Consider the following 27,389-nt stretch of genomic DNA (forward strand, 5'->3'; position numbering starts at 1 on the left):
TAGAGCAGAGTGGCAAGCAGGCAGTACTCTGAGACTACAAAGCCATGGGCTCAGGGAGAGGAGAGAGAGAGAGAGAGAGAGAGAGAGAGAGAGAGAGAGAGAGAGAGAGAGGGGGGGGGGGAGGCACAGAGCTGGGCTTGGACTGAGAACAGACATGAGGATGACATGGATGTTACAGCTGTGGGAGTCCCTGGGAGTGGGAGTCACCGGGAGCTAAAGCTAATATTCTGAGGGAATTCTTAGTCAAATCAAAGCAAGTGGCTTATAAACGAATGCCTGAGGTAGAATTCATGTACACCCAGGAGAGGAATCCGGTTTCCAAGAACAATGGCGACTTGTGAAGAGCACAGGAAAAGGAGAAACAATCTCAAGTGATGCAGTGCACCAGACTGAGAGCTGAATCTGAACACTGTGGAGAAACAGACACGTCAGGATGTTCAGGGCAGAGCTGGAGAGAGGAGAGAGAGAGAGAGAGAGAGAGAGAGAGAGAGAGAGAGAGAGAGAGAGAGAGAGAGAGAGAGAGAGAGAGAGAGAGAGAGAGAGAGAGAGAGAGAGAGAGAGAGAGAGAGAGAGAGAGAGAGAGAGAGAGAGAGAGAGAGGGAGGAACACGTTACAACACATTAAACTGTGTCGAGGTTGTAAACAATAAGCTGACATATAATGGCCATGTTGCATTTCAAACACATGCATCACAAACCACTCCAGTCCCTCATGGAATCATACCGTAATTCATGGTTCACAGGTTGGACACGAGACATGTTCACACGCTCAACTGGAGCAACGTCAGGGGAGAGGGAGATATCATGTATTTAACCAACAACTACATTCTCATGGCTTCACAGTGTCACTTTCTAACTTCACACAAGAAACAAGTCTGAGAGCAGACAGAGTTCTGAACTAGGTGTTGTAACCAGGAATCCAGACAGCCAGGACATTTGCAACAGAAAATCCATGCATTCCATATAAATCAATGAACATTGTAAAATATATTTATTGAAATGATGAACATGAGACACAACATGACAATTAATATAGAAAATTATATAAGGTGATGTTGATTGTAATATGTATCTTAAATTGTAATTATTCAGACATTTCGTGTGAAAACGTTACTCACCAAAGATGTTATGCTATCTCTATGTACTGTTCACAGTTACATGATAATAACTACTTTCAGGTCTTATCAATGCAGGCAGCAGAGGATCCACACCAGAGCTTGTGGTGTTTAGTCATGTGAGTTACATTATAAACCTTTGGTGGAAAAGATCAGTTTGTTCTCTATTATAGAACAAAACATAAAACAAGTTTCAGATTCAAGTCCCAGTCAAATTAAGTGCCTCTGTTGTGACTTAGAGTACGGAGATAAATTATGCATTATCTCCAGATGTGGAGCCTTTCTGTACATTAAAACGACTCTGACTTAATCTAACCAGCTGATAGTGTCAGACCTGCAGTACAGCACCAGCGGAGCAGGGATCAGTCTTGTACACAAGCCATCTTTGTTACGTGGATCATATTTATTACATGTATTATATGTATAATGACTAGTAGTTGGAACATTTTCTATATCATGTTACTGCCTTGTGTTCTGGTAAACTGAATCTGTATTTTCATTCCTGTACTTCTGAAAAAGCTCCCTTAACTGTATGACGATGATAAGAATCTGTTACATAGTTTTGTTGGATCATTATTGTACTGGGTACCAAATATGTATTAAATTCGATTTTATATATATAAAATGTAAACTTTTAGACATATATATATATATATATACAGAACTGTGAAAAATTCCTAGGCACAGATAAAAACTTTTTTAAAGTAAAGCAAAAATGGTTTAAGAAATAATGAAGTGAAAAGACTAAACACAATTTTTCCTCAACATTGCACTTTTATACTGCCACATAAATACAGAAGAAAAAGAAATGTATATTTAAGACAACATTAGTATAAAAAAATATTGGAATGCCTAAGACTTTTGCACAGTACTATATGGTATATTGTATACATATAGTGTATATCTACTTATATACTATTGTAAACAATATACATTTGACAAGGCGAATACAGTATTTTAATCAGAAAATGCTGAAATGACAAAGAATAGGTGTCTAAAGATAACGTTGTGCAGTGAAGGTTAGGTCTTACGTTATTTCAGTGTTTGGGTTTACCATGAACTTGATGTGTTTGGTGGACGCTGCTTCCTATAAACTAGAATCTGAAATATATTTTCATCCAGTGTTTTTTCCTAAAATAGCATTCATGGAATACATACGTTCCAACTATGCAGTATAGTGTTAGTGCATTTTCCATTGTCAGATGAGTACCAGGATATGTTGAAGTGAGAGGTCACCAGGGCCTTCTCCACGCAAAGCTATGATCCATTCATTCAGCTCTGAGTTATGAGCGGAATACACTCCCATCCTAGTGCGTCCTTCACCTTACATCCATTAGTGGCTCACATGCACCACTAAATAATAGATAAAGCATGATTGTGAAGCATTTTTTCCTGTCTACTTCCTTGTCTGTCTGGGATGACATAAACAGGCATTACTTATTATTTCAAACCGATCGCTGTTCCAGTCTCCAGTAGTGAAGTGGAACGGGATCGATGGTGGTTGGTGGACAGGTCGGTGGCTCATTTTGTAAGTCAGGGTTAGGTTGGAGTCCAGAGGGCTGACATTGATAGCATCTGGGCTGAACCCATGCTGATGTCTTCACTCAAGGTCACTTCTTCATTACTCTACGGGGGGAGGGGCGGCAGCGGCGGCCTGCCAGGACTGACCTTGTGAAAGGGATATTAACCAAATAAATGACCTGCCGTGAGACTTCAGAGACGGGGGCCGCAAAACAGGTGAACGTCTCCATTAAAATCAATTAGGGTCAGGCGCGGACCATGCTTGGCGGCCTTCTGAAGAATCCAGAAACCTCCGTTGGCCAGTGCCAGTATCAATCTGATTATCTGACTGTGGTTGCTGAACTCCAGCACAGACCTGAGTAAATGACTCTCACGGCTACTAAGCTCATTCCGAGGCACTGGGGGGGCAGAGCTAATCCCTGACCTCTGAGGCGTTGGTTTACAGATCTCTTCGCCTTAGAACATTACAGGATAGCATTGTGTACGCTACAGCTCAATGATACAGTATTGGAGAAAAAACTAACTGGAAGATCCATTCTTTCCTCAGCCACACCCTAATAAGGATAATGAGTCTTATTTAATTCACTTGATAATGTTTTTTTTTAAGAGACAGATATCTAGAGTTACAGCTGCAGATCCTATTTGTGTGTGTTTGTTTCGTTCCAGGAAATTTCCTCCCATCAAAGACATTTGCAAGGTCTACATTTATAACTATAGGTAGCCTTGTCATAACTGTAGGTAACCTTATTATAACTATAGGTATCCTTGTTATAACTGCCACTGTTTGCAACTTCATTTTATTCCAAATACATTTCACGAAAATCCCCAAGCTTTTATATTTAAAAGAAAATGTCCAGTTGGATCATGGTTCCAGTTTATTACTACATCCTTTATTGGTTGCCATGACTATGACTAAGTGTTTGCATATCTGATCCATTAAGGCCTTTACAAGAACTTGATAACATGGTAAAAACATTAATGATAGACACCTGGAATATATATTTTTATGAGTGCTCTTTCAAAGGTTTTTTCCCATTTTTACAGGCAACAGTGGTCCGCACAAGATGCATTTTCTTGCATAACCTGAAATACAATATGTGCCTGGTCTTGGAGGGTATGCAAACACGAACAAGGTTGTGTCATAACACCTGACCCAAGGGTGTGAGGCAGAGAGAAATTCTACATTGATGCAGTAGGCGAGAGGCGATAGACGGGTTTGAGAAGAAACAAGAAACTGCTGCCATATAAGGTTCATTCTTGTCAGGCAATTGACTCCAGTAGCAAAGAGGATTAGAGGGGACCAAAACAGCCAACAGGAAAACAAAAGATGGATAAATGTGTTTGGAGGAAAAGTAGAACTTGCTGTTTGTTTATACAGCTCAAACACAATCCCAAAGAGGGTTGGGGATAAAGAGATAAACATTCTCCACAATGTTACGATTCAGTGGTGCGACTTGGACCATCACTGTTGTTACAGTGTGAGCAAAGGAAATCACGGGTGAATGATCTGGGCGAGAGAAATGTCTTCCTGACTCTGCTGTTACAGTACAGCAGACGGCGTCCACTGTTGGGTTTGGAGCCCCACAAAGTGCACTGAATGGCCTCAAAACACAAAGCCTACAGTAGCATCCCACGGACGTTACTTCATGTGAGAATCATTTGCGAGACGCCTCGTTCCACTCTGCTGAGTCCGGCTAAGCCCAGTGGTGTCTGACCTCCCGGGACCATGGTTTACACCTCTGTCACTGCTGCTTTCTCTGCCTCGCAGCACATAGCCACCCCCGCCCCTACACCCCCCACCCTCCCACACACCCCACCCACCTTCAGCTGCACTCACTGCCTTCGGTTCACCAAGCTCAGTCGATTATATACAAACAGTGCTATCGCTGTATTTCCTGCCATGCTTTTCCAAGAAATGAGCAGGTGTAAGCTTCAATGGTGACAATATACGTCATGGTGTTTCCTCCCAGGTATTCAATTGATTATTCAATGTTGTCATGATGTAAATAAGATATAATGTCATCTTAAAAACTGTGTGAACATACATTTATAGATCCATCTAAAACCTTGAAAAACCAAGAAGTGTATTCTGTTGTGTGATGGTACTGCCCCAGTTGGTGGGACACCACTGGAGACAAATATAGCTGCCGTTAGTCCAGGGGGGCCCAGACACCAGACTGGGTGAAGTCACTCACAGCACATAGAAGATTCAGAATGAGTCACTGTCTGTGTCTGAGTGGATACATACGTTACATTTACTTCCCTCCATCCTCTCACTGTCTGTCCCAAACCACATTGGGCTGTCAGAGGGAGGGTCCAAACTCTGCTCTCTCGCACACACACACACATTTTTGCATTGTTTTGGAATTCACATTGTCACTACTACAGATATAGCCATAACCATTAATGTGACATGAAAGGGGTTGAGACTAGAGAGCCTAACTATTCAACTATTGTGTGCACTATGTAAGAACTATTTTGGTCTTTTGACTGCAAAAGAAAATATAAGTTAAGTAAGAAACTTACTTATTTAACTTATTTACTTATTACTTATTAAGTACTTATGTGCTTTGTACATTGTGTAATGTAGGTGACTCTATATCATGTTAGCCACACTTAGTACAGATAGTGTCATGGCAAGCAGTTTTGTAAGCAAAGAGTGTGATGGTTCATGTTCACTTTTTTTCATTTCAACGTAACAGAAAGTGCTGAAAAAGAATGGCATGCTTCAGCCACAGTAAAAAACAAAGCACCAGATGTGTAAGTTAGGTTGTGATACATTGATGGCAATGTTTAATCCTTCTTGAGATGACTATGTAGGCATGCAGACTACATACAATAGCCTTGACATACAGTAGGCCTACAGTATGTCTGTTATAATGCGTGAGATGATGTGGAGAAACCAACAGCACTGCTCAATCAGTTGTCTCAGTGCTGCCACTGAGTGTCCACCTGGGAGTACTGAAGAGGGCAGTGTTTGCAGTGTGTCGATCCCCCTACATTAAATGTGGAATTCAAGTTAGCTAAAGCAAAGTAAACCAGAATTAAATGTACTTAAACTTAACTATAGCAAACTCTCATCAGCCTGCTCAGACCACTTGAAATGTAGAGCGTGCTCTCCTCTGCTATCTAGGTATGCCAGTGAAACAGTTATTTCTGCCCCCCCTGAGCTTTCCCCAGAAGACAAAAATAACTCAATTTCCATCCGGTGTGCCGGTGCCTCTTTAAAGTCCAGCTAGTGATCAGGTTTACTGCGACAGTTTGTTTTATGAGTTTGTTTACTTCATCATGCCATGTAAACTAATTAAGGGATGGGCTGCTGAAAGAAATGAGTTTATTAAAACAGATGTGAAATGGGTCTGACTAACATTCCTAACATCCCATCGTCCTACAGATAACCTGGTTCTCTAAAACTGGAGATCAAAATATACCAGAAGTATGTTCTGTAAACTGAAATTCAGAAAACGATTGATCTCAGGGTTCTAAAATGAATAAGGTTTATGAGGGACACATTTTGTAAAAAATAATAATTCAAGTAAAATGTGTGTGTGGTATCAATGTGAACATGACACTGTTGTGGGGGAAAATTATATACTTGTTAGGTTATGATTGCCAAGTGGATCTTATTTTCATTCTAATTATAAGGTTTTGATTGAGGAAAGCTAACTTATTATTTACAAAGTCCTAACAGCACAAATACTGTTTCTAACTATAGTTATAAAGGATGTGTCAGTATCCAATAAAAGCAAGTATGGGCATGTAATTTATAGTCCATTTCATTACATGGCTCATTGAAGTGATGAAATTGCACAGAAAATCACATTTGAGCAGTAGTCCTCAATGGAGTCAATTGTCTAACTTGCCTTGAACTGGAACATTTTAATTTTATGTGGAGCCAGTCTGTCTGTGACTGACAATCACATGCACCATGACAAGGCCAAACATGGGTAGTAACAAACCGTTTATTCATTTGACGGAATAAATCTCCAATCACACAATGTTGGGCTTCTTTCGCAAGCAGATGCATCAAATCTGTACACACATTTCCTGCCCCTTAGGAGCCCGGGAAGATTTAAGAATTGTACTACTCTCCTGAAGGTGTTATTAATCTGCACTGTTAATGAAAAGACCATGCTACAGAAAAGGAGTGTGCATGAAAGCTAAAAGGCAAACACTGTGCTCTTGAAGGCCTCAAAGCCATATCTACATGCGTCTGTCTGGGTCAGGATGAGTACCAACAATTCTTGGCTTTCAGGTCCTAGTTATTCAAATACATTTGCACTCAAGTTTGTTTGTTTATGTTGATGTTCTTCTTTCAGTTGGTTTACAACATGTTCTTCGGGATGTGAGAATTTCCCGCAACTTCTAACACAAAACAGATTGTTCCGTCATTTCACACAAATCAAACAGTCTGCGTACATTTTGTCTGTGTACAGTGTACATTTGATCATTTTGAGTTTGTTTACAATGGTTCCCTCAGAATGTTACTCCACAATTCCACAATTTAAAAAAACAAACAAACAAACATTGGAATTTTCTGGAATTTCACACAAATAAGACACAGTCAATCTTAAATCACACAGATTAGTGTGTGTGCGTGTGAATTCAGTGTCCCTCAGTCATTCTGCATGAAGATACAAAAGTGTCAAACAAAACAAAAGATGGCTTCAGATTCCTCTATGCCTGGATGGTGCTCTTGGCACTGAAGGCAAGGTAGTAGAAGAGGATGCCGATGAGAGCCGCCAGCACTTCAGTGGACACCCAGGGGCCATTCCATGCACCCTACACACACACACACACACACAATAACAACCACACTCAAATTAAAAGAAACTCCTCCCGTTGGGGTTCAATAAAGTGCTGCTCTGCGCAATTTAGATTACAATTAAAATAACCATAAATAACGATAAAGTACATGATGATAAATACTCTTTGCTAACATGGCGGCTTCAATAAGAGAGGCATCGCAATGCACAGGCAACAACTAAGAAATAAAAGTGAAATTCTCTGCTACATTATCAAGTGGTGATCAGTGTTCATCTTTTTGCTTCAGACTCACCCTGTGATCCACATTGACAGAGAAGAGAGGCTGGATGGATGCTACATCTTCATTGTTCCTCTGGGCCTGAGACACACACATGAAAGATCACTGAAAGGCTTTTGATTCACAATAACATAACAGCAATAAACAGGATCTGCGTAGACACGTGGCCACGTGTGAGAGCATAAACCTACCTTCCGCAGGGAGCTGTAAGACTCCTCATCGAAGAATTTGACCTGGTATGTTCCAGAACTAGCTTGTTTGTGGGGAAGACTCCAAGACACCTGAAGATTTATAAGAAAGATGGAGTACACAATGGTATGTTAACAGACTGCAAAAAAATAAATAAACATACAACAGGAAAGACATTGTAGTTGTCCTACCTGGTACTTTCCAACATCCTGGCCCCTGGTCACAGGGAACTGTCTTCCTTGGACATCAGCATACAGCGCCACACTCTGTCAAAAAGTGTGTGCATTAGCACTCATATTACATTACTTGGAGGCAAAAACATACATTGGTCTTATCTATGATGTCTGGACTTTGGCCCTGTGCAGGCCTGCAGAGACATCACCCAGTACATCTACATATTACAGTAGAATGGTTGCCAAGGCTAAAACAAAACTGGCTATGGCTACTTTATAGCTATCCAAAAAACGTTTGAACATTGACTTAAGTATTTTAAGGCAAAGGAAAATAGTGTTGATTATAATAAATGACCCTTTAGAGTGCATGATCAGGTGTGACTACCTGCGCTCCGTTGGCACAAGCCAGACTGAGCTCAACGATGAAGACGGACTCGGAGGAGATGACGGCATCCGAGGTTGTGTAGGCCGAGGGAGTGATCACAGGGTCTGTGCAGCTTTCAGCTATAACGCATAAACGGCTATTAATATTTTGTTACTGCATACGATAACTCTGCAGCAAGATACCTAGTATTGATGTCATAGTAACAGTCAATACATCAGGGCAAATTCATTAACGTTTTACCTAGCTGGCTGGTCAAGAAAGATAGCCATAACTTAAGTAGCAAGTAGTTAACAACCAATCAGTCAGCTACATCAGAGCTAACTAGCAAGGTAGTTAGCTAGTCAAATAAAGGACGCTTTGAACAAGGTTTAAAGTAGCTTTCTCTATTTCAATGAATTCGATATTGTTAATTTGCAGGCAAGCAGGCCCAGCTTGTGGTTAGTTATCTCGCCTAGGGTGGAGGGGGGGGGGAGCTAGTTTAGTTAGCTAACACGAAAGTATCAAGCTGGCAATCCCTGATCTGATCATTGATTTACTTACCAGAACAAGCGCAGACAAGAAGAGCAAGAAAGGCAGCTATTCTGATCATCATGAGTTTGCAAGGTGTTTCTCACAGCTTAGAATTAAGTATATTGTTTTGCAGCTCCTCTGACACACGTCTACCTAAGAGAGAAGTCCACCTCAGCGCTGAGACCGGTGCGTTGTAATGACGTGTACTGAATCGGCGCAATGCATTATGGGAAAAAATGGCGACACGTCGTCATCTTTTATTTATTTATTTATTTCGATTGAAATACAAACCCACAAACAATACCAAACACCATTTATGATTTATACAAATATCTGAGTTACATTGAAACAGGGGAACTGGGGATTTTATCATGGCGTTCAATAAATATATTGTCTTTTCGTTTTTTTTGGTAGTCTCAGTGAAGATATAGGCCTATAGCAAATTCAACAATAAACGATTTAACAACAGGGAATGAATTATGTATATAAGGTGACACTTAATTTTCCCGTGCTAAATGTCATTTTTAGAAGATTTTCCCGTATTTTCACTGTACAGTCGTACACCGTTTATTTTACGCGACCGCGAAATATATGTTTTGTCACATACAGCTTTCCATACCAGAGTCGCAGACATTGAAGCGCGTTCTTGCTAAATCTGTAGGGTTTAGGGTGGTCCGCCTGTCCCAATATCAAATCGGTAAGTGTGTGAGGGCTCTCTCGCAGCCATTTTTAGCCCTTTATGCCCTTTCGCAGCCCCTTTGAGCCCTTTAAGTCTGCATTTTTGCAGAGTTTGGCTAAGGGAAATGCCCACAGCGCTGTGACTTGAAACGTCTGGTTACAGTACCAAGGGAGGCCGAAAGCAAACCCGCATCGTAATAGAAAAAGAAGAACGGTAAAGAATCAAGCATGGAAGGAGCAATTAACCCTAAAGTTAACATGGTTAGGAAAAAAAAGTTTACATGTAAGTTTATACACAAAGCTCACTGATGGTTCATATAGCCAGAACTGTTGATAGTTTGTGCTATGATGATAAATTACAAATATGCTTTCATGAGATTTGATCCAACATGACTATCTGTTTATAAACAGGGAGCGATCAACAAACAATGCAATTCATTAATCTGCGGATGGAGCACGATGCTCAGTTTACTGGCCACAGAAAAGCATCTGCTTATGGATTTGAGTAAGTATTCAGCAAGTAGCTATAGACCTACATGTTAGGAATGTTAGTTTTCTAGCTACAAAATCACAAACTGTGTGTGTGTGTCATGTAGTAAATGTCCTGCTCTGTCAATACAATCAACGGACCCCCAACTTTGCTTTCTGCTCAACAGTGTGGTCATCAAAGAGATGGGACTGGATGACAGTCTGACAAATGTCCAAGCAGCTAAGAAATGGGAAAACCTAAAGAAAAAGTATAGGGTGAAATCCTTTTTATCTATTATCCAATGAATGGGCCATTGTATCACATGTAGGCTATTTCTCTGTGGGTTTAGTTTACACTAATGTTGAATCTTCATGAATTATCTGGATACTTTTCTATAAACAGAAAGGTTTGATCAAAATATGTAATATGTATTCTTTTTGCATCTATTACACAGGATCTGATACTACAAATGACCGGATCAGGGACAGAGAGTGGGGAAGTAACAGCTGCAAGCTGGCCTTTCTTCAAGGCGATGCACAAGGCTCTGGGGCAGAGGGACTCTATCAGGCCTCTGAATATCATCAAAACAGCTGTTGACTCAGATGTTGAAGAGGAGCCTGATGAGGTGGCCAGTACCTCTGCTCCAGGGCCATCCAGTACCCTGTCTGAGGGTTCCAGAAGGCTCAAATCCCGAAAAAGAAAAAATGAGGTTATAGAGTACTTAAAGGAGTACACAGAAAGGCAGGACAAGAGGCAGAGAGAGCTGGATGAGAAGGAAGAAGAGAGAGAAAATAAAAAGCAGGACCAAATAGACAAACTTATTTGCATCTTAGGGAAGTTGGTGGAAAAGCAGTAGCCGTTTCATTTATTTGTTGGAATATTTTCATGCATTATCAACCCTATGGATTGGTCAGTTATGATTTTATAAATTCATGATTTAAAATGATGTTTCATAAATCAGATTATGGTTTAAAGCTGCATGACATTAAACATGATTTGTTTTACATTCGCCCCAGTGCAGTGTTCTTTGAATTGAGATTTCCAGCATGACGAGTGAAAGGGTTCGCCTTAAGGGGGTTTTGTGGGTACAAAACAAACGTGTGTTGTGATGTCATTCTTGAGTGTCAAAAACTTTGGATCCATAACAAACAAGAATCACAGAAGGCAGTCATGTGGTTATTTATAGCTTTTATCTCCACAAAGTCCAAATGTTTATCAAGTTGCACAGAAATGTTTAAAGGGTAAATCAGGGTTGTTATAGCTGGTATTGAATGTAAACTAAAGGGGATTTGACTCAGCCCAAAGTAAAATATCCATCTTCTGGCATAATCATGAACTCTTAAAAGGGGCTTGAGGGTGTGGATATGTAGGCACACAGCACATCCCTCATGTAGGCCCCACTCCTCTCCTGGAAGTCATGTTTTTCAAGTGGAGCAAGGGGTCCTTCCGGCTGGAGCTCAGGTCCTTCAGGCTGGAGCCCTGGCTTTTCAGGCTGGAGCCCTGGCTCTTCCAAGACATCTCCATGTGTAAGGCACACATTGTGGAGGAACGCACAGGCCAGGGAAACTTCTGAACAGAATTCAGGCCTAACCTCCAGTGCCTTGAATAAGGTGGCCCGCCACCGTGCCTTCATGACTGCGAATGTCCTTTCAATTATGGACCAGGCCCTGCCATGCTTTCCATTAAAGGGTTCCTGCATCCTCCCTTGTAATGGGTGTCTAAAAGGGGTTATAATTGGAATTGGAAGCTCAAGACAAGGGTAGCCTCCATCTCCCAAGAGAAAGTTCCCAGGTGGGGGATACAGGGAATGGACATAAACAGGGCTGTTTCTTAAAATCTGTGTGTCATGTACTGAGCCTCCATAACCAACACAAATGTCCAGAAATCTCCCAGATGAGTCACAGATGCCTTGAAGTTTAATGGAGTGAAACCGTTTGTAGTTCAAATAATCCAACTGGTTATGTTCGGGTGGTTTAATACGTATATGACAGCAATCTATGGCCCCCACAGCCTTATTGAAGGCCTTATGCCGTGCCAGCTGTCCAAATCCTCGGCCTACCTCTTCCAAGGTGTTTGGACTGGGGAAGAAGATGACCTTAGACTTGCATCTGCGAATCTCCTTGGCAATTCTGTGCACAACTCTAAAAATAGTTGACTTTGGCACATCAAAAGCCCGTGCCGTTGACCGATAAGATGCCCCATGGGCCAGCCAAAAAACAAAAATAAGGACCTCTAAATCGTGTCCCCAGCCATGATCCCTCTCCTGTTGCAAAATATTTAGCAGACCGTTGAAAGCCTGCCTCGACATCCTGAAATCACTCTTCATGTCTCGCTCCACATCCATGTACAGCCTGAGGACTGGCACATGGGTGTTCAGCCTGGCATATTGGGTGAGCTGGTATGCCTACATTTACAAAGAAACACAACAAGGATTTAAGATGGTATATAGAACACATGAAATCAGAAGAATGCAATCACCTTATTGCACTCCTACTTTATGCAATTATGAGTTTTTGCTTAATGATGCCGTTTTAATAAAACATTTGTACATTGATTATTGACAAAGATCATAATTATCGACAATTACCTCTTGTCCACTCTGTGAGGCAAGAGTCTGCAAGATGTATTCCTCAGGCAGTCGGGTCCTTACGTGCCTTGGCCGTGGAGAAAGTAATAAACGTAAAATAAAAAGTCCCAAACCTACAATAGTGTGTAACATGTTTCCGCGCTGTCAAGATAACGTGATAATGCCGCGAACTGCTGTCCCATTCCTATTTATAGCATGTTGAGCACTTGCAGTCTCGTGCACTCAATCCCTTATCAGGTGACGTTAAGTAAATCTGTGAGGGTTCAGAGTTTAGGGGGGACATTGGGATTGGGTCTTCTTCTTTCTTGTTTTATGAGTCTCGCTTCCGGCCTTCCCTGGTAACACTGGTGTTCCACGCCACAACGCTGTGAAGTGTGAGCAGTTCCCTTACGCAAAGTCTGCAAAAATGCGTATTTACGAAAAGGGTTGCATAAAGGGCTCAAATGTCTGCGAGAGCCCTCGCGCACTTGACGATTTGATAGTGGGACAGCCCTAAATCCTACAGATTTAGCGAGAACGCTCCTCCAAATCCGTGAGTTACTATAAAAATATATATATAATTTATATATATATATATTTATTAAAATTTATTATATTATTAAAAACGATAGGCTTCCTTCTACCGGAGAAATCCTACCGAAGTGTTGGCCATTTCCGTTGTGCTGTGACTGCTGCATTTGTGTTGTGGCTTTTGCAAAGCGTTGACACGCCTCGGCCGCCGTAGTCTCAGAGATCAGCGTCAACCCGAGCTAGCAAACCGGAGATCTTGCAAGTATAAAGATTCAGTTTCAAACCACAGTTTTGCCAAGTAATATATAATATTACTTGCCAAGTAATATATAATATATAATATGTAATATATAATATATAATTTTGTTGAGTCCTGTGATTTGCACCAAAGTAGCCTGTATCGTAAATGTGAAAAAGTAACCAGATAGTCCGTGATTTAAACAACCTCTGTGTTTTAAATGGTAGGCTACCAGCATGAGCTAAATATTTATTTTTGTTCTAGTTGGGCTTGCATTAGATTGCAAAGTAACAGAGGATCAGTCGCGACACTAAGTGATTCAAATGAACCAACCACAAATGCCCAATTGCAAACCAATTAAGACAGAGCCCGAAGACAAAGAGATGTGTCTGTCGTCGCACCATCACATTTCAAGCAGTTGTACATTTTCTACATGTTTTCCCGGTTGTGTAAAAACCAGAAGCAAATTGAGTCCAGAGAGACTTGATGATGACCAAACTGTGCATCTCAAGAGGGAAGTGAATGATCGTCATGAACGGGAGGACAAAGACAATATTACTGAACTGAAAAGTGAACCTGCGGAATGCTTTGATGACTTTTTGTACAATTTTATAAAGCAAAGTTCTACTGAGTCACAAAATATTAACACAACTGATTCTGATGTGTTAATTTTGAGTGAGTGTGAAAAACTAAGGGGGGCACGAGTTTGCCATACTTTGACATACAAATCTACAAAGATACCAAGTGGAGAATCGACTAAATGCTCTGGATACGTAGAAAAATCTAAACATAATACAAATGGGAGGACCTCTGGAACCAATGAGAACAAAAACCGCAAAACAAAACGTAAACATTTCTGCCAGATCTGTGAGAAAGGCTACGTTCACAAGTACCACCTCGTTGCTCACATGAAAACCCACACAGGAGAGAGACGGTACTGTTGCCAAGAGTGTGGTGCTGCTTTCTTTCACAATGATCGACTACAAGCACATCTAAAGGTTCACAGTGGGACCAGACCCTATACTTGTGGCGAGTGTGGTAAGAGTTTCAGTAGATCAGGAAACTTGACAGATCACCAGCGCCGTCACTCAAGGGAACGTCCTCATCACTGCACTGAGTGTGGGAAGAGGTTTCTATGTGGACAAGATTTGAGAAGGCACCAGATGATTCACACAGGGGTCAAACCCTTTACCTGTACTGTGTGTGGAGACAGGTTCCTGCGCCCTGCCACACTCCAGAAACACATGAGAATCCACACAGGAGAGAGACCCTTCCTCTGCTCTTACTGTGGGAAAACATTTCCCTACGAATACTCATATAGCAACCATATAAAAACCCACCAAAGATCACACAGCACCTGACAACACTCCTCCTCAATCGTATTGTCAAACACTACACAGGATCTAATTCAAAGACACTGTATTCAGTTAGCAACAGTAAAATGTGGTTTCACTGTACTTGTAGATTGGCTACTGTAATGTTGTTCAAGGCTGAATGATTTATATTTTGTATTTAGATGCTGGAGTTTACTGCCTAGAAGATTTGTGAACTATTTGATTTACTCATCAGTGTTTGAATGTTACTGATACACTGTATTAAATTGAGCATATAACCATAAAAAATACATCAGCTGGGAGTCAGCTGGCTGAGTGGTTAGGGAATCGGGCTAGTAATCAGAAGGTTGCAGGTTCGTTTCCCAGCCATGCCTAAATGACGTTGTGTCCTTGGGCAAGGCACTTCACCCTACTTGCCTCGGGGGAATGTCCCTGTACTTACTGTAAGTTGCTCTGGATAAGAGCGTCTGCTAAATGTAAATCAGTTGACCATGTTTCTGTAACTACTTTTAGAAGTTGTATCATAATAGTGCCTTGTTGAGGAGCCTACTGTAAATTAAACACAAAGCAAAAGTGTATTGACAAACTAAGGGGGGCACGAGTTTGCCATACTTTGACATACAAATCTACAAAGATACCAAGTGGAGAATCGACTAAATGCTCTGGATACGTAGAAAAATCTAAACATAATACAAATGGGAGGACCTCTGGAACCGATGAGAACAAAAACCACAAAACAAAACGTAAACATTTCTGCCAGATCTGTGAGAAAGGCTACGTTCACAAGTACCACCTCGTTGCTCACATGAAAACCCACACAGGAGAGAGACGGTACTGTTGCCAAGAGTGTGGTGCTGCTTTCTTTCACAATGATCGACTACAAGCACATCTAAAGGTTCACAGTGGGACCAGACCCTATACTTGTGGCGAGTGTGGTAAGAGTTTCAGTAGATCAGGAAACTTGACAGATCACCAGCGCCGTCACTCAAGGGAACGTCCTCATCACTGCACTGAGTGTGGGAAGAGGTTTCTATGTGGACAAGATTTGAGAAGGCACCAGATGATTCACACAGGGGTCAAACCCTTTACCTGTACTGTGTGTGGAGACAGGTTCCTGCGCCCTGCCACACTCCAGAAACACATGAGAATCCACACAGGAGAGAGACCCTTCCTCTGCTCTTACTGTGGGAAAACATTTCCCTACGAATACTCATATAGCAACCATATAAAAACCCACCAAAGATCACACAGCACCTGACAACACTCCTCCTCAATCGTATTGTCAAACACTACACAGGATCTAATTCAAAGACACTGTATTCAGTTAGCAACAGTAAAATGTGGTTTCACTGTACTTGTAGATTGGCTACTGTAATGTTGTTCAAGGCTGAATGATTTATATTTTGTATTTAGATGCTGGAGTTTACTGCCTAGAAGATTTGTGAACTATTTGATTTACTCATCAGTGTTTGAATGTTACTGATACACTGTATTAAATTGAGCATATAACCATAAAAAATACATCAGCTGGGAGTCAGCTGGCTGAGTGGTTAGGGAATCGGGCTAGTAATCAGAAGGTTGCAGGTTCGTTTCCCAGCCATGCCTAAATGACGTTGTGTCCTTGGGCAAGGCACTTCACCCTACTTGCCTCGGGGGAATGTCCCTGTACTTACTGTAAGTTGCTCTGGATAAGAGCGTCTGCTAAATGTAAATCAGTTGACCATGTTTCTGTAACTACTTTTAGAAGTTGTATCATAATAGTGCCTTGTTGAGGAGCCTACTGTAAATTAAACACAAAGCAAAAGTGTATTGACAAACTAAGGGGGGCACGAGTTTGCCATACTTTGACATACAAATCTACAAAGATACCAAGTGGAGAATCGACTAAATGCTCTGGATACGTAGAAAAATCTAAACATAATACAAATGGGAGGACCTCTGGAACCGATGAGAACAAAAACCACAAAACAAAACGTAAACATTTCTGCCAGATCTGTGAGAAAGGCTACGTTCACAAGTACCACCTCGTTGCTCACATGAAAACCCACACAGGAGAGAGACGGTACTGTTGCCAAGAGTGTGGTGCTGCTTTCTTTCACAATGATCGACTACAAGCACATCTAAAGGTTCACAGTGGGACCAGACCCTATACTTGTGGCGAGTGTGGTAAGAGTTTCAGTAGATCAGGAAACTTGACAGATCACCAGCGCCGTCACTCAAGGGAACGTCCTCATCACTGCACTGAGTGTGGGAAGAGGTTTCTATGTGGACAAGATTTGAGAAGGCACCAGATGATTCACACAGGGGTCAAACCCTTTACCTGTACTGTGTGTGGAGACAGGTTCCTGCGCCCTGCCACACTCCAGAAACACATGAGAATCCACACAGGAGAGAGACCCTTCCTCTGCTCTTACTGTGGGAAAACATTTCCCTACGAATACTCATATAGCAACCATATAAAAACCCACCAAAGATCACACAGCACCTGACAACACTCCTCCTCAATCGTATTGTCAAACACTACACAGGATCTAATTCAAAGACACTGTATTCAGTTAGCAACAGTAAAATGTGGTTTCACTGTACTTGTAGATTGGCTACTGTAATGTTGTTCAAGGCTGAATGATTTATATTTTGTATTTAGATGCTGGAGTTTACTGCCTAGAAGATTTGTGAACTATTTGATTTACTCATCAGTGTTTGAATGTTACTGATACACTGTATTAAATTGAGCATATAACCATAAAAAATACATCAGCTGGGAGTCAGCTGGCTGAGTGGTTAGGGAATCGGGCTAGTAATCAGAAGGTTGCAGGTTCGTTTCCCAGCCATGCCTAAATGACGTTGTGTCCTTGGGCAAGGCACTTCACCCTACTTGCCTCGGGGGAATGTCCCTGTACTTACTGTAAGTTGCTCTGGATAAGAGCGTCTGCTAAATGTAAATCAGTTGACCATGTTTCTGTAACTACTTTTAGAAGTTGTATCATAATAGTGCCTTGTTGAGGAGCCTACTGTAAATTAAACACAAAGCAAAAGTGTATTGACAATCAATTTAGTCACATTTAGATATTTTATATAACAGACAAATGTTTTCACAGTGAGAGCAATGCAAATGTGTGCACAAGATAGTACAGTTATCATTCAATGTTAATGACACAACATACCTGTCTCCTTGATATGCCAAAAGGCATTAGAAATACATTTAAGTACAGTTAGATTCAGCTGCACAGAACAAGGATCCAAAGACAGGCAAGACTGTTACATAAAATACACCAGTGATTAATAAGAATGAATACAGCAGTGCACATTAAGTAATTCAAGTAAACTAAATAAATACAATATAACCAACACACCACTGGCCATAAATTAAACAGTCAAACAAAGGCTTCTCAGTGGAAATCAAGCCTTGTCCAATCGAATGCCTCACAGTGTGTGTGTGTTCGGACAGACATATTGTCTGTGATCCGACTGTACTTCATTGAACTCAGCCATCTGTAACTAGCCCTTCAATGGCCGCTGTCATAATGTGTCATCGCCCACCTCGAGCTCTAATCCCCTCCCTCAGAGGGTTGCCTCGACCCTTCCCCCCCAACCGTCTCTCAGTCCAGGTGACTGCTGATCAAAACAGCCCCTTGCCTTTCCTCCCTGCTCCCCCGCCTTTCTTCTGGAGAGGCTGAGAAGAGGGGGTGATGGGGGGTAGGTCCTGGGGTGTTTGTCGATTGAGAAGCTCCTTGAAGACCGAGTTCATCTGGAGACAGACCTCCTGGGAGGAGATATGAAGGCAGAATGATTAAGAATGAGACTCAGACAGAGAAGCCTCTGTTCCCTGGACCACCCTCTGTTTAGACAACCTCTTATTATGTTCACTGACTGAGTTTGATGAGGACAATCATAAGGACTGTAGACAGTCATTAGAAACAGTCATTTGGAGATGAATTAGAACCATGCCAAACCTTGTCAACTTGAACTTGAATGTCCTCAGCAGAGGACTTGCTTTGGCATCTGAAAGAGAGAATATTAAATATATATTTATTGCACACAGACACAGCAATGATAAAACAATCATACAGCTTCATTTACAAATCTCTTAATTTCTATTCACATTGTACATGTCCTGTACAGTGCCACAGTGGAAACATAACCAGGTTAGCCCAGTCTACCCTACTCTGTCTCATCTTAATTTGGCTGAGGAGTGTGAGAGGATAGGTAGATGGTACCTACTCTTTCCGGAAAAACCCTGGTGAGAGGGAGCGGGACGGCCTGACGTGAGGCCCCACGGGGAGCTGTAGTGCAAACTTGACATTTGGAGCAACAGCGCCCACTGTGGGGGCTGGTCTGGAGTTGCTCCGATGTCGCTCTGCCTTCGATTGGGGCATTTCAGCAGACGTGGTGGGGTGGAGGGGCCCTGTCTCCATCTCTGACTCCCCATCTCCATCTTCTATGATAGGATCGCTGCCAAACAAAATACATGGGATCCATGTGTCCGTGTACGAGAGTGTATGTGTTTGTTAGTGTTTATGTGTTGTCGCTCACCAGTCATCTGGCTCCAGTGTCATGCATTTCTCATATACGGGTCCCTGGAGTTCAGCTTGGCTGGGATAGATGCTCTCATGCTGCACAATGATGTCCTTGACCAGAGCATTGATCTGAGGCTGCAGAGTGACGACATCATCATCCTGCGCCCCTCGCACCAGGCTGGGGCCAAAGCACACAGCCAGGTTGTATGGCTGCATCATGTTTTCATCACTGTACTGAGACACACTGCAGACAGGGGGACAGATGAGACAGACATGAGTAGATGAGACAGACATGAGTAGAGGAGACAGACATGAGTAGAGGAGACAGACATGAGTAGGGGAAGAGCAAAAATAACAGAGAAACTACAGTCAAAGATAGCGAGGATGTTGAAATTGAAAGATGGGCACAGTTCAGACAGTTTACAAAACAGCCTTCTCATCAAAATAGCCCAGCGCTGTCGAACCATTTCTTCCACTTCTGCTTTTTACTGGTAGCTTTGGTGCTCCCCTCAAGCATGAGATTTACAACTTGCTGAGGTGTTTTTGTGCATGCTGAAAACAGCAGTTATTTGGGGAAATGCTTTTGAAATTCCACTGGAAGTGTTCATCACGAGGCACTCACTGATGGAGGAACGCAAAGAGGTATCGCATGACCACAAGGACAGGTGGAAGGTAGGAGGAGACGACGACTTTGAGCTTCGCCGCTCTCTCGGACTCGTTATCCATCTCTGGAGGAAGAGAAACAGGCAAAACATGTTAGCAGACAGCTGGATGTGCGAACAGAAGTGAAAAAACAACCCTCTCATGATGTCATAATACACACATTGTATGTTACCCACATAATTCGTTTTTATATCCCTGTCTACCTGCAGGCAGTAAACAAGCAGCAAATTCATGTGTTTTGGGGGGGGTGGCTTTGAAGGGAGGAAGTGGAATTTTTAGTCTGAATCCTTTTGAACTCAAACAAAAATGGCTAGGTTTGCCAAATGTACCTACCCTGCCTTTAATTTAATTCTAACCTTAACACTCATTCTAACCCTAAAACCTGAAAAAAAAGCAGTTAAAGTTATGGGACCCAGGAAAAGGGCCCCACAAGGTCAAGTTTTCCATCCTTGTGAGGACATTTAATCCCCACATGGCCAACAAGAGCACACACATGCATACCCTCTCCTTACGTGCACATGATAATGTATCAAAGATAAAACAGCTCACGGGCGCATTCCAGGAGTTGGCTAATGCTGTCTTGAGGGAAGAGAGGCTTCTCCAGGCCTCGGAAGTAGAGCTTCAGCACACCCGCCACGGAGTCTATGTCACAAACCCTGTCCTCCAGGGGGTCCTCTCCTGCAGGAGCAGCCCAGAGCACACTGCCCACCATTATTAACCAGCAGCAGCATGGGAGACCTAGCTCCACTGAGAGACAAATCAGCAGACAGGCTAACCTCTATCGAAGGCGTCTCTCAGGTTGTTGACCTCCACCTGGGAACCCGGCACTCTGAATATACCCTCGTGGTGAAGACCTGATGGACGGACACACACACACACACACACACACACACAAAGCTGGAAAGGTCCTCTAGTCCACATGTGACTCATACGGACAATCAAGTCATGATTTCCGTGGCTTACCGTTGAGGTTGATGAAACGAATGCAACTCAACACCACAACTGGGATCTGCTGTCCTGAGGCCTGGAAGTGTTGTTGTTGTTTGGATAAAGGAAAAAAACTGTGACATCATTCTAAGGCCCCCCAAAAATTATGAGAGGACAAAAAGGAAACATAGTCCACACACACATATACACACATCCAACACATGTTTTTCACCTCTATGAAGGACAGCATGTCACCAGTGAACAGTTTCTGAGTGAACTTGGTGCCGGGGTGATTCTTCCTCACACGTAAAGACTTCTTGCCGTTTTCTCTGAAGAGTGAGTAATCAACATCTAGTCAGACAACTCATAAATATCCACCTAGCATCGTGTGTATTTTGTATGTTATTATTAAATCCAAGAAAACGATGGGGGATCTACATATGAGGAAACTGACGGCCTACCTGGGTTTGTGGCCATTGGTTGCCTCCGCTAGGAGAAGAAAGAGCACAATGAATAAGACCTTTACATAAATGGTTTGCTAAAAGAGTGTGCATATAATGGAAACTCACAGTGTTAAAGAATGACACTCACAATGTGTCTCTGCTTTACTCGTAGCCATTTAAAAATACGATCTGTCTCTGAAACAGCTCTTAATGCTCAGTGTCCGTTTGTTATGTCAGAATACCAGAAGTATTAAGTACCTTTTGCAATTGCCACTTTGAGAAGATCATGTTTGGCCTGGAGCTTGGATACCAAAGAGCTTCCAATCAGATAGTCTTTCACTTTCTGAGAGATCAAAAACCCAATGTACAACCATCATGATAATCACTAAAATTAGGTCAAGTCATTGTCATTTCAACTGCTTTTCTTGACAACTCATTCAAGTGCAGGAGAGCGACTTAGTATCAAATGCATTTCACTTAATGATATTTGAGGTCATCTGTAACATGACTAGATAGGTGCCTTTCTTCACAGATTTGGCCTCATCTGGGATCAGAGAGGAAGGAAAGCCCTGTGACTCACAGCCAGATAGAGGATCTCTGTCTCCTGCAGGTTGGCTCGACGCCTGGCCACACTGGGCTTGGCAGCCAGATTCTCACTGCTGCTATCATAGGCCTGCTGGCCACCACTGGTACTGCAGCAGCTGCCACCAGCGCTGGGTTCTAGGTCATCATCACAGATTATCTCCAAAAGGATGCTGTGGGTGCCCAATACACCTTTTCCAGCCTAGGGGGGCAAGGAAGGAGGTTTGGAGAGAAGAATGGAATCGGTCCACAATCCATTGAATCAATGTGGGAGTTGGAGCGGCTGTGCGCATTGGATACCTCTTCGGTTTCCTGGTTGACGGCGGCCAGCCTGGATTGCAGTTGTTGGAACCTGGTCTCCAACTCACACCTAGCCCCACACTCCGCACTCACCTCACACACCTGAGCAGGACACAAACAGTGGGAGAAGTTTCAAGGAGAAACACCCACAGGCAAGACTTACCACACAAAGAAAGTGAGAACAAATCATGCCATGCGCCCCACACAGCCCCACGCACTCGTACACACACAGACACACACCTGGTCTCCATCATGGGGCTGATACTGGAAGCACTGGGACAGACAGAAAGCATTGTTGTAGGTCTGAAGCAGGCAGTCTCGGTCCTGGTTCTGGTCCAGTCCGGACACGGCCGTGTGGAGCTGCTTCAGGCCTCCAGTCAGACTCTCCTGGGTCTGAGACCGGATGGACAGGTAGGACCGCAGCACGCGAGACAGGGAAAGGTGGTAGCCTGCATCTGCAGACTGAGGAGGGCAGAGAGACAGGCTCAGGCTGAGGGGGTAACCTTCATTCAAGCTGTTTCACAGCTGAAGACCCAAATAAATGATACATTATGAGTTCTAATGTATTGTCAAAACTGTTTCACTCAAGCAAACGTTTCATGCAGTCAAAGGCCATCCAGGATATAACACCAAGAGACAAGCTGCTACCAGTAGTAGTAGTACTACTAGAAGTAGTAGTCAAAGTAGGTACTTTATTGATCCCCAAGGGGTAATTGGGAAATTATTGTAGGTTTGAGAAACCCCAGAGACTAGCGGGTCTGAAGACACTCACTTCAATGAGAGAGGAGATGTCATGGTGGTAGTACTTGTTCATGGAGGTGTTGGCCGCAGCCAGGTTCAGAAGATAATCGTTTCGTGCCTTGGTGCACTTCAGGTGGATCTCTTTGACCTTTCCTTGTCTCTATGTAAAAGGATTGTTTTTATTATCTAGATGTATGTTTTTTGGGTGAAGAAAGGCATTCTTTCAATCCAAATAAGGAGATGTGAGTGGGATGTGTGAAAGAGTTTTTACTTTCTCGATGAGTCTCTCAACTTTCTTGGCAGCGCTTTGTTTCTGCTTCTCCTCCAATTTCTCAGCCTCCTTCAGCTTCCCCTCTGCACTCATCAACTCAGAGTGGTACTGGTAATACGTCCTCCAAGCCTGCGTGTAAACACACGCAACCATCAACACCTGACATCATTTCGTCCACATATCCATAAATCGCCAGTGTAGGTTCCACCCTGTTACATGTCAAAATGCTGAACTTACAGTCTGTAGCTCTGCGGTGACCTTCAACAGTCCATCTTGTAACTGAGTACATATCTCCTTACTCTGAAAACACACGGTAGAGACAAAACAGTCTGGCGTGAGATGGAGAACTGGATGGACTCCAGTGAAATGGGCATAGCAACAGAACCAGAGTTAAAGTCAGACACAGCCAGAAGCTGAAACAGAGAATCAGACAGAGTCACCGTTGGTTACAGTTAGCATCAAAGGCAGTCAGAGAACTCGAACAGTCAGTACAAGACAGTCAGAGATAAAGTCTGTCAGTCAGTCAGTCCGATTCCAAGAGAAAGTAGAGAAAACAGCCTTTGGATTCCCAGACCCAGACATAGGGTAGAACCAAAATTACACTGCATTTGCAAAACTACAATTACAGAGGACTGAGCTGGCGACAGACACAACAACAGTAACAGCAGTAGTGGTAGTACCCTCTTCGCCAGGCGCTGTGTGTACTCCATGCAGTGTGTGAGAGGCTGGGTAAGCAGGTTACTGCAGCTCTCGCTCAGACCACTGTGCTCCCTGCTCTCCTGGCGGGTTTGACTCAACAGAACCAGCCAACACTGGGCCACCGACTGACCGTTCGGCTCCTTCCTGGAACCCAGTCAGGAGGAAAGGGATCGAGAGAGTAAGGATGAGAGTAAGGATGAGAGTGCGTAAGTAAGTAGGATGAGACAGGTGAAGAGAAAGACAAGAACTTCAAAAATGGCTACCGTTACAATACATTAAACATGCACTTTTAATAAACACATTTTAGGTAGCTTTAAACACCTGTTTCTTTTTCTGTCTCACCTCTTGATCTTGGAGGTGAACCTCTCGGCCAGTTTGTCCAGAGAGCGAGCGTACTCTCCCTCGATCTCCCCACGTCGTCTCCAGTACTCGCCCAGGTCCTGCAGCTGCTGGGTCTTCTGCTCCAGCTGCAAATCTAAAACCTTCAGCTGATCCACCAGCTGGCAACGCACCTCTGGAACAACGGTAGAGGAAGGGAAGAAAGACAGTGAGAGAGATAGCAGAAGTAAAATAAAAAGACAGACGCACCAACTGTCGATTGAAAGTGCTAAATATGAAAGTAGTCTGGGCATGCATATGCTACTTTAAAGTACCATGTTGAAGCTATGCTACTTTAGTTGCTAAACAGATTACATTTGTATTAGCCTACCTTTGATTTGTGTGTCATAGTCCACAACTTTTCGAGGTCTCGCGTAGGACGTCATTGTTATTCCAACAAGGTTACAATCTGGCAAATAAGTGAAATATTATCATGCTGTTTACACGAGCTCAACCAGTAAAATTCGTAGCAGGGTTCCTCTCAAAATCTGTGTTTACGGTACAATTGGTTGTGGGTGCTGGTGTGTGCAGACTAGTTTATGACCTGCCTTAGGGGTGAAAGTACAAGTTATTCAGAAGTGAGCGCTTCCAACCCAGACGCTTACACTATCCGACACAAGCTATCCACTGTTCCACACTCTCTCACTAAAATCCGAGCTACGATCCAATCCTTCTATGTCACTTACAGAATGCAAATAGCGTCCTTAAATTCCGTTCCCTTACTGTTAACACATCTCCCTCAACCAGACGCTTCTCACCGCCTCTCAGTACTCTCTCCGGAGAGACAACAGAAGACAGCTTGGGATGACATGTGGCGCTCGGCTCGTGGTGCATCAGTGCATGCTCTGCAAAAATAGCAGCCGCATTTTCGGCTCACCTAAAAATAGTGCCCCCAGTCAGGCAAACAACACCCAGAGTGTTTGTGTTGAAAGCGTACAGGTGGTTGCACCTAGTATTACAACTGTAAGTAAAAGGGTGCGGCGATTTTAATTTATGCGATAGGAATTTACTGGTCTACTTCCCCCCCCTTTACAAATATCAATTTGTGTTTATCCTACTTCTCCTATAAGATAACCGAGGCTTGGGTTGGATATTTCAAATATCCTCAATGAAATCTATGGAATATTAACACGTTTTCCTACTGTTAGGGTTGAACCTGTAAACCTATAAAGCAGGTTTGAGATGAGAAAAGAAAAGTTTGTGGTGTGTACAGTTATTGTACTGGGGGAGACCTGACGGTGGAAAACATGTCCGTCGTGTAGGCCTACCCTAACCTAACCCTAACCCTTATACCACAGGGTGTGTCCTGCGTACACCCAGCAGAGCCAATTAGGTGTCAGAGAAGGTCTCCACTAACTACATGTCACATGATTTTTTCTCTCTCTCTCTCTCTCTCTCTCTCTCTCTCTCTCTCTCTCTCTCTCTCTCTCTCTCTCTCTCTCTCTCTCTCTCTCTCTCTCTCTCTCTCTCTCTCTCTCTCTCTCTCTCTCTCTCTCTCTCTCTGTCTCTCTCTCTCTCTCTCTCTCTCACCCACAGTTCACACTCTCTCTCTTTCTCTTTCTCTCTCACACACACACACACACACACTTTCTCTCTACACTAACTTCCTCATTTCTTTAAGAATAATACTTCCCTCATCATTCTCTCAATGCACATCTTTCTATTTGCACTGTTCTCAAACTGAAACCGTTTTATGAAATTTTAAGTATTTGTCTTATTTTTATCATTCTAATGACACAGGTCTATTGTGTTTCTTTGGGAATGTGTAACAGAAAGATGTTTGGTGAAAAGACCAACTAATCTTTCCACTCTGTCACCCATGCCCAACTGTCTCCCCATTCCTTTTCTCTGTGATCACCAGTGAATCACATAAGCACTGGATTTTGTCGTCATTATTTATACTTTGTAAAGCGCTTTTCAAATTCAATTCAAAATTATTATTTGGATGCTGTTCTCTTTAGTACATCCTAAGCAGTAAATATTTACCACCAAAGTGCACAAGTACAACAATTGTGTTGAACTTATCAAGTTCAACTTAACTTAAACAAGCCTACTGAATTAATACACTCAGTATTCAAAATGTAGTTTAAAAAACATAGCAAATTGTTGAATAAAATCAACTGTAACATAACTAGGACCAATGTAGACATGAACAACATGCACACAAATCCGTTTCAGAGACTCCTACTTGCAAGGATTCTTCTTATCCTCTTCTTGTCCAAACGGACTTGACGCAGATCACGCTGTAATAACCACTCTTCTTCCTCTCCCCTTTCATTAGCAAAGAGACTTGGGTGGAACTCTCTATCCTCCTCCTACATCATACACAATCAAACTGCTCGGCTGCACACTCCCTCACTCTGACACACACACACTGAGACATCAGTGTCAGCTTATGCAAGAGTGGTGAGTGAAAAAGTCTAAATTAAACCACACCCCCCTTTTAACCCCCCCCCATTGAACAGTGAGTTCATTATGTGTCAGATGATAAATGCTGTCTGGACCTAAACTTACTTGGGAGTAACAGTTCAGTTAAGTGATAGCATTTGCATTTATCTGTGTAACATTCCAAGTGCAGTCATGTACCGTGTAACCACAAACACTTCAAACACTGATCCCAGCATGAGCCGGCTTTGTATTACTGTTGTCACAAAAATTCACCTGTAATCAATGTTTAGCAGAAAGAAAACCTTTTCATTTGTTCTTGTGCATATTTTTGTGCGCTTTCATTTGATTCAGTTTAGCCATTTGACACCCACAAAGGTGTTGAAATGACAATGAGGGTGTGAAAATAGCATAGTGGCTTGATGCCTAGAGGAAACAGAAGCACCGTCTCAGAGCTTTGCAATATGAGATGTTAACAAGTACTCATTCCCCTCTCATTTTCACTTCTTTCATTTCTGACCACCATTAAAAGCAGCCTTCTAATGTGTGTCAACTTCCTTACTGATTTATATCTAAAGAGGACACCAAGTTCAGAAATCAATGACAATCTTAATTGTAGCTGCTTCATGTCATCATTTGATCAACTGGAGTAAAAAGCAATATAAAACATGTGAAAATATGAAACAGTCCAGCTGCCTTACCTTATGTATCATGTAAAGAAATCACACAAT

The 27,389-nt window shown here is 42.6% G+C and overlaps 4 protein-coding genes and 1 long non-coding RNA gene across 5 annotated transcripts; 2 read left to right on the plus strand and 3 right to left on the minus strand.

Moving 5' to 3' along the window:
- Positions 1-6,583: 6,583 nt before the first annotated feature.
- On the minus strand, positions 6,584-9,131 carry ssr4 (signal sequence receptor, delta). Its single transcript, XM_067239752.1, has 6 exons — positions 8,967-9,131; positions 8,427-8,545; positions 8,060-8,134; positions 7,871-7,960; positions 7,695-7,760; positions 6,584-7,417 (listed from the first exon to the last, which is right to left on the minus strand). The coding sequence occupies exons 1-6, from the start codon at positions 9,016-9,018 to the stop codon at positions 7,313-7,315; spliced, it is 507 nt and encodes a 168-aa protein (XP_067095853.1). The 5' UTR covers positions 9,019-9,131; the 3' UTR covers positions 6,584-7,312.
- A 473-nt stretch (positions 9,132-9,604) lies between these two features.
- Positions 9,605-11,087, plus strand: LOC136946153 (uncharacterized). The gene is made up of 4 exons (XR_010876874.1): positions 9,605-9,897; positions 10,026-10,119; positions 10,271-10,358; positions 10,538-11,087. It is a non-coding gene; the product is annotated as an uncharacterized lncRNA (long non-coding RNA).
- A 176-nt stretch (positions 11,088-11,263) lies between these two features.
- Positions 11,264-13,161, minus strand: LOC136946152 (putative nuclease HARBI1). The gene is made up of 2 exons (XM_067240385.1): positions 12,671-13,161; positions 11,264-12,487 (listed from the first exon to the last, which is right to left on the minus strand). The coding sequence occupies exons 1-2, from the start codon at positions 12,800-12,802 to the stop codon at positions 11,423-11,425; spliced, it is 1,197 nt and encodes a 398-aa protein (XP_067096486.1). The 5' UTR covers positions 12,803-13,161; the 3' UTR covers positions 11,264-11,422.
- Positions 13,162-15,337: 2,176 nt separating this feature from the next.
- LOC136945241 (zinc finger protein 256-like) lies at positions 15,338-17,765 on the plus strand. The gene is made up of 2 exons (XM_067238986.1): positions 15,338-16,002; positions 16,529-17,765. The coding sequence occupies exons 1-2, from the start codon at positions 15,558-15,560 to the stop codon at positions 17,239-17,241; spliced, it is 1,158 nt and encodes a 385-aa protein (XP_067095087.1). The 5' UTR covers positions 15,338-15,557; the 3' UTR covers positions 17,242-17,765.
- Positions 17,766-17,789: 24 nt separating this feature from the next.
- LOC136945612 (SLIT-ROBO Rho GTPase-activating protein 3-like) lies at positions 17,790-26,632 on the minus strand. Its single transcript, XM_067239537.1, has 21 exons — positions 26,462-26,632; positions 24,605-24,682; positions 24,238-24,409; positions 23,877-24,039; positions 23,434-23,496; positions 23,197-23,325; positions 22,957-23,085; positions 22,425-22,646; positions 22,185-22,286; positions 21,883-22,086; positions 21,561-21,645; positions 21,321-21,348; positions 21,092-21,188; positions 20,896-20,956; positions 20,709-20,786; positions 20,482-20,610; positions 19,892-19,997; positions 19,286-19,513; positions 18,974-19,204; positions 18,706-18,754; positions 17,790-18,515 (listed from the first exon to the last, which is right to left on the minus strand). Exons 2-21 carry the CDS (start codon positions 24,657-24,659, stop codon positions 18,372-18,374), a joined length of 2,475 nt encoding a protein of 824 aa, XP_067095638.1. The 5' UTR covers positions 24,660-24,682; positions 26,462-26,632; the 3' UTR covers positions 17,790-18,371.
- Positions 26,633-27,389: the final 757 nt, after the last annotated feature.

This window comes from Osmerus mordax, chromosome 7, assembly GCF_038355195.1.
Source record: "Osmerus mordax isolate fOsmMor3 chromosome 7, fOsmMor3.pri, whole genome shotgun sequence".
NCBI classification, from domain to species: Eukaryota; Metazoa; Chordata; class Actinopteri; order Osmeriformes; family Osmeridae; genus Osmerus; species Osmerus mordax.

What these genes read in the sequence shown, in the direction of transcription:
- ssr4 (XM_067239752.1), bottom strand. Translation starts at nt 9,018, where the DNA reads ATGATGATCAGAATAGCTGCCTTTCTTGCTCTTCTTGTCTGCGCTTGT. An exon ending in TCTTGTCTGCGCTTGTTCTG is followed by an intron (nt 8,546 to 8,966) that starts GTAAGTAAATCA and finishes TATGCGTTATAG; the next exon opens with CTGAAAGCTGCACAGACCCT. An exon ending in CTTACAGCTCCCTGCGGAAG is followed by an intron (nt 7,761 to 7,870) that starts GTAGGTTTATGC and finishes TGTGTGTCTCAG; the next exon opens with GCCCAGAGGAACAATGAAGA.
- LOC136946152 (XM_067240385.1), bottom strand. Translation starts at nt 12,802, where the DNA reads ATGTTACACACTATTGTAGGTTTGGGACTTTTTATTTTACGTTTATTA. An exon ending in CCTCACAGAGTGGACAAGAG is followed by an intron (nt 12,488 to 12,670) that starts GTAATTGTCGAT and finishes TTGTAAATGTAG; the next exon opens with GCATACCAGCTCACCCAATA.
- LOC136945241 (XM_067238986.1), top strand. Translation starts at nt 15,558, where the DNA reads ATGAAAACCCACACAGGAGAGAGACGGTACTGTTGCCAAGAGTGTGGT. An exon ending in AACCCACCAAAGATCACACA is followed by an intron (nt 16,003 to 16,528) that starts GCACCTGACAAC and finishes CTTGTTGAGGAG; the next exon opens with CCTACTGTAAATTAAACACA.
- LOC136945612 (XM_067239537.1), bottom strand. Translation starts at nt 24,659, where the DNA reads ATGACGTCCTACGCGAGACCTCGAAAAGTTGTGGACTATGACACACAA. An exon ending in TCACCGCAGAGCTACAGACT is followed by an intron (nt 23,326 to 23,433) that starts GTAAGTTCAGCA and finishes GTTTACACGCAG; the next exon opens with GCTTGGAGGACGTATTACCA. An exon ending in CCAACTCCTGGAATGCGCCC is followed by an intron (nt 19,998 to 20,481) that starts GTGAGCTGTTTT and finishes CTCTTCCTCCAG; the next exon opens with AGATGGATAACGAGTCCGAG.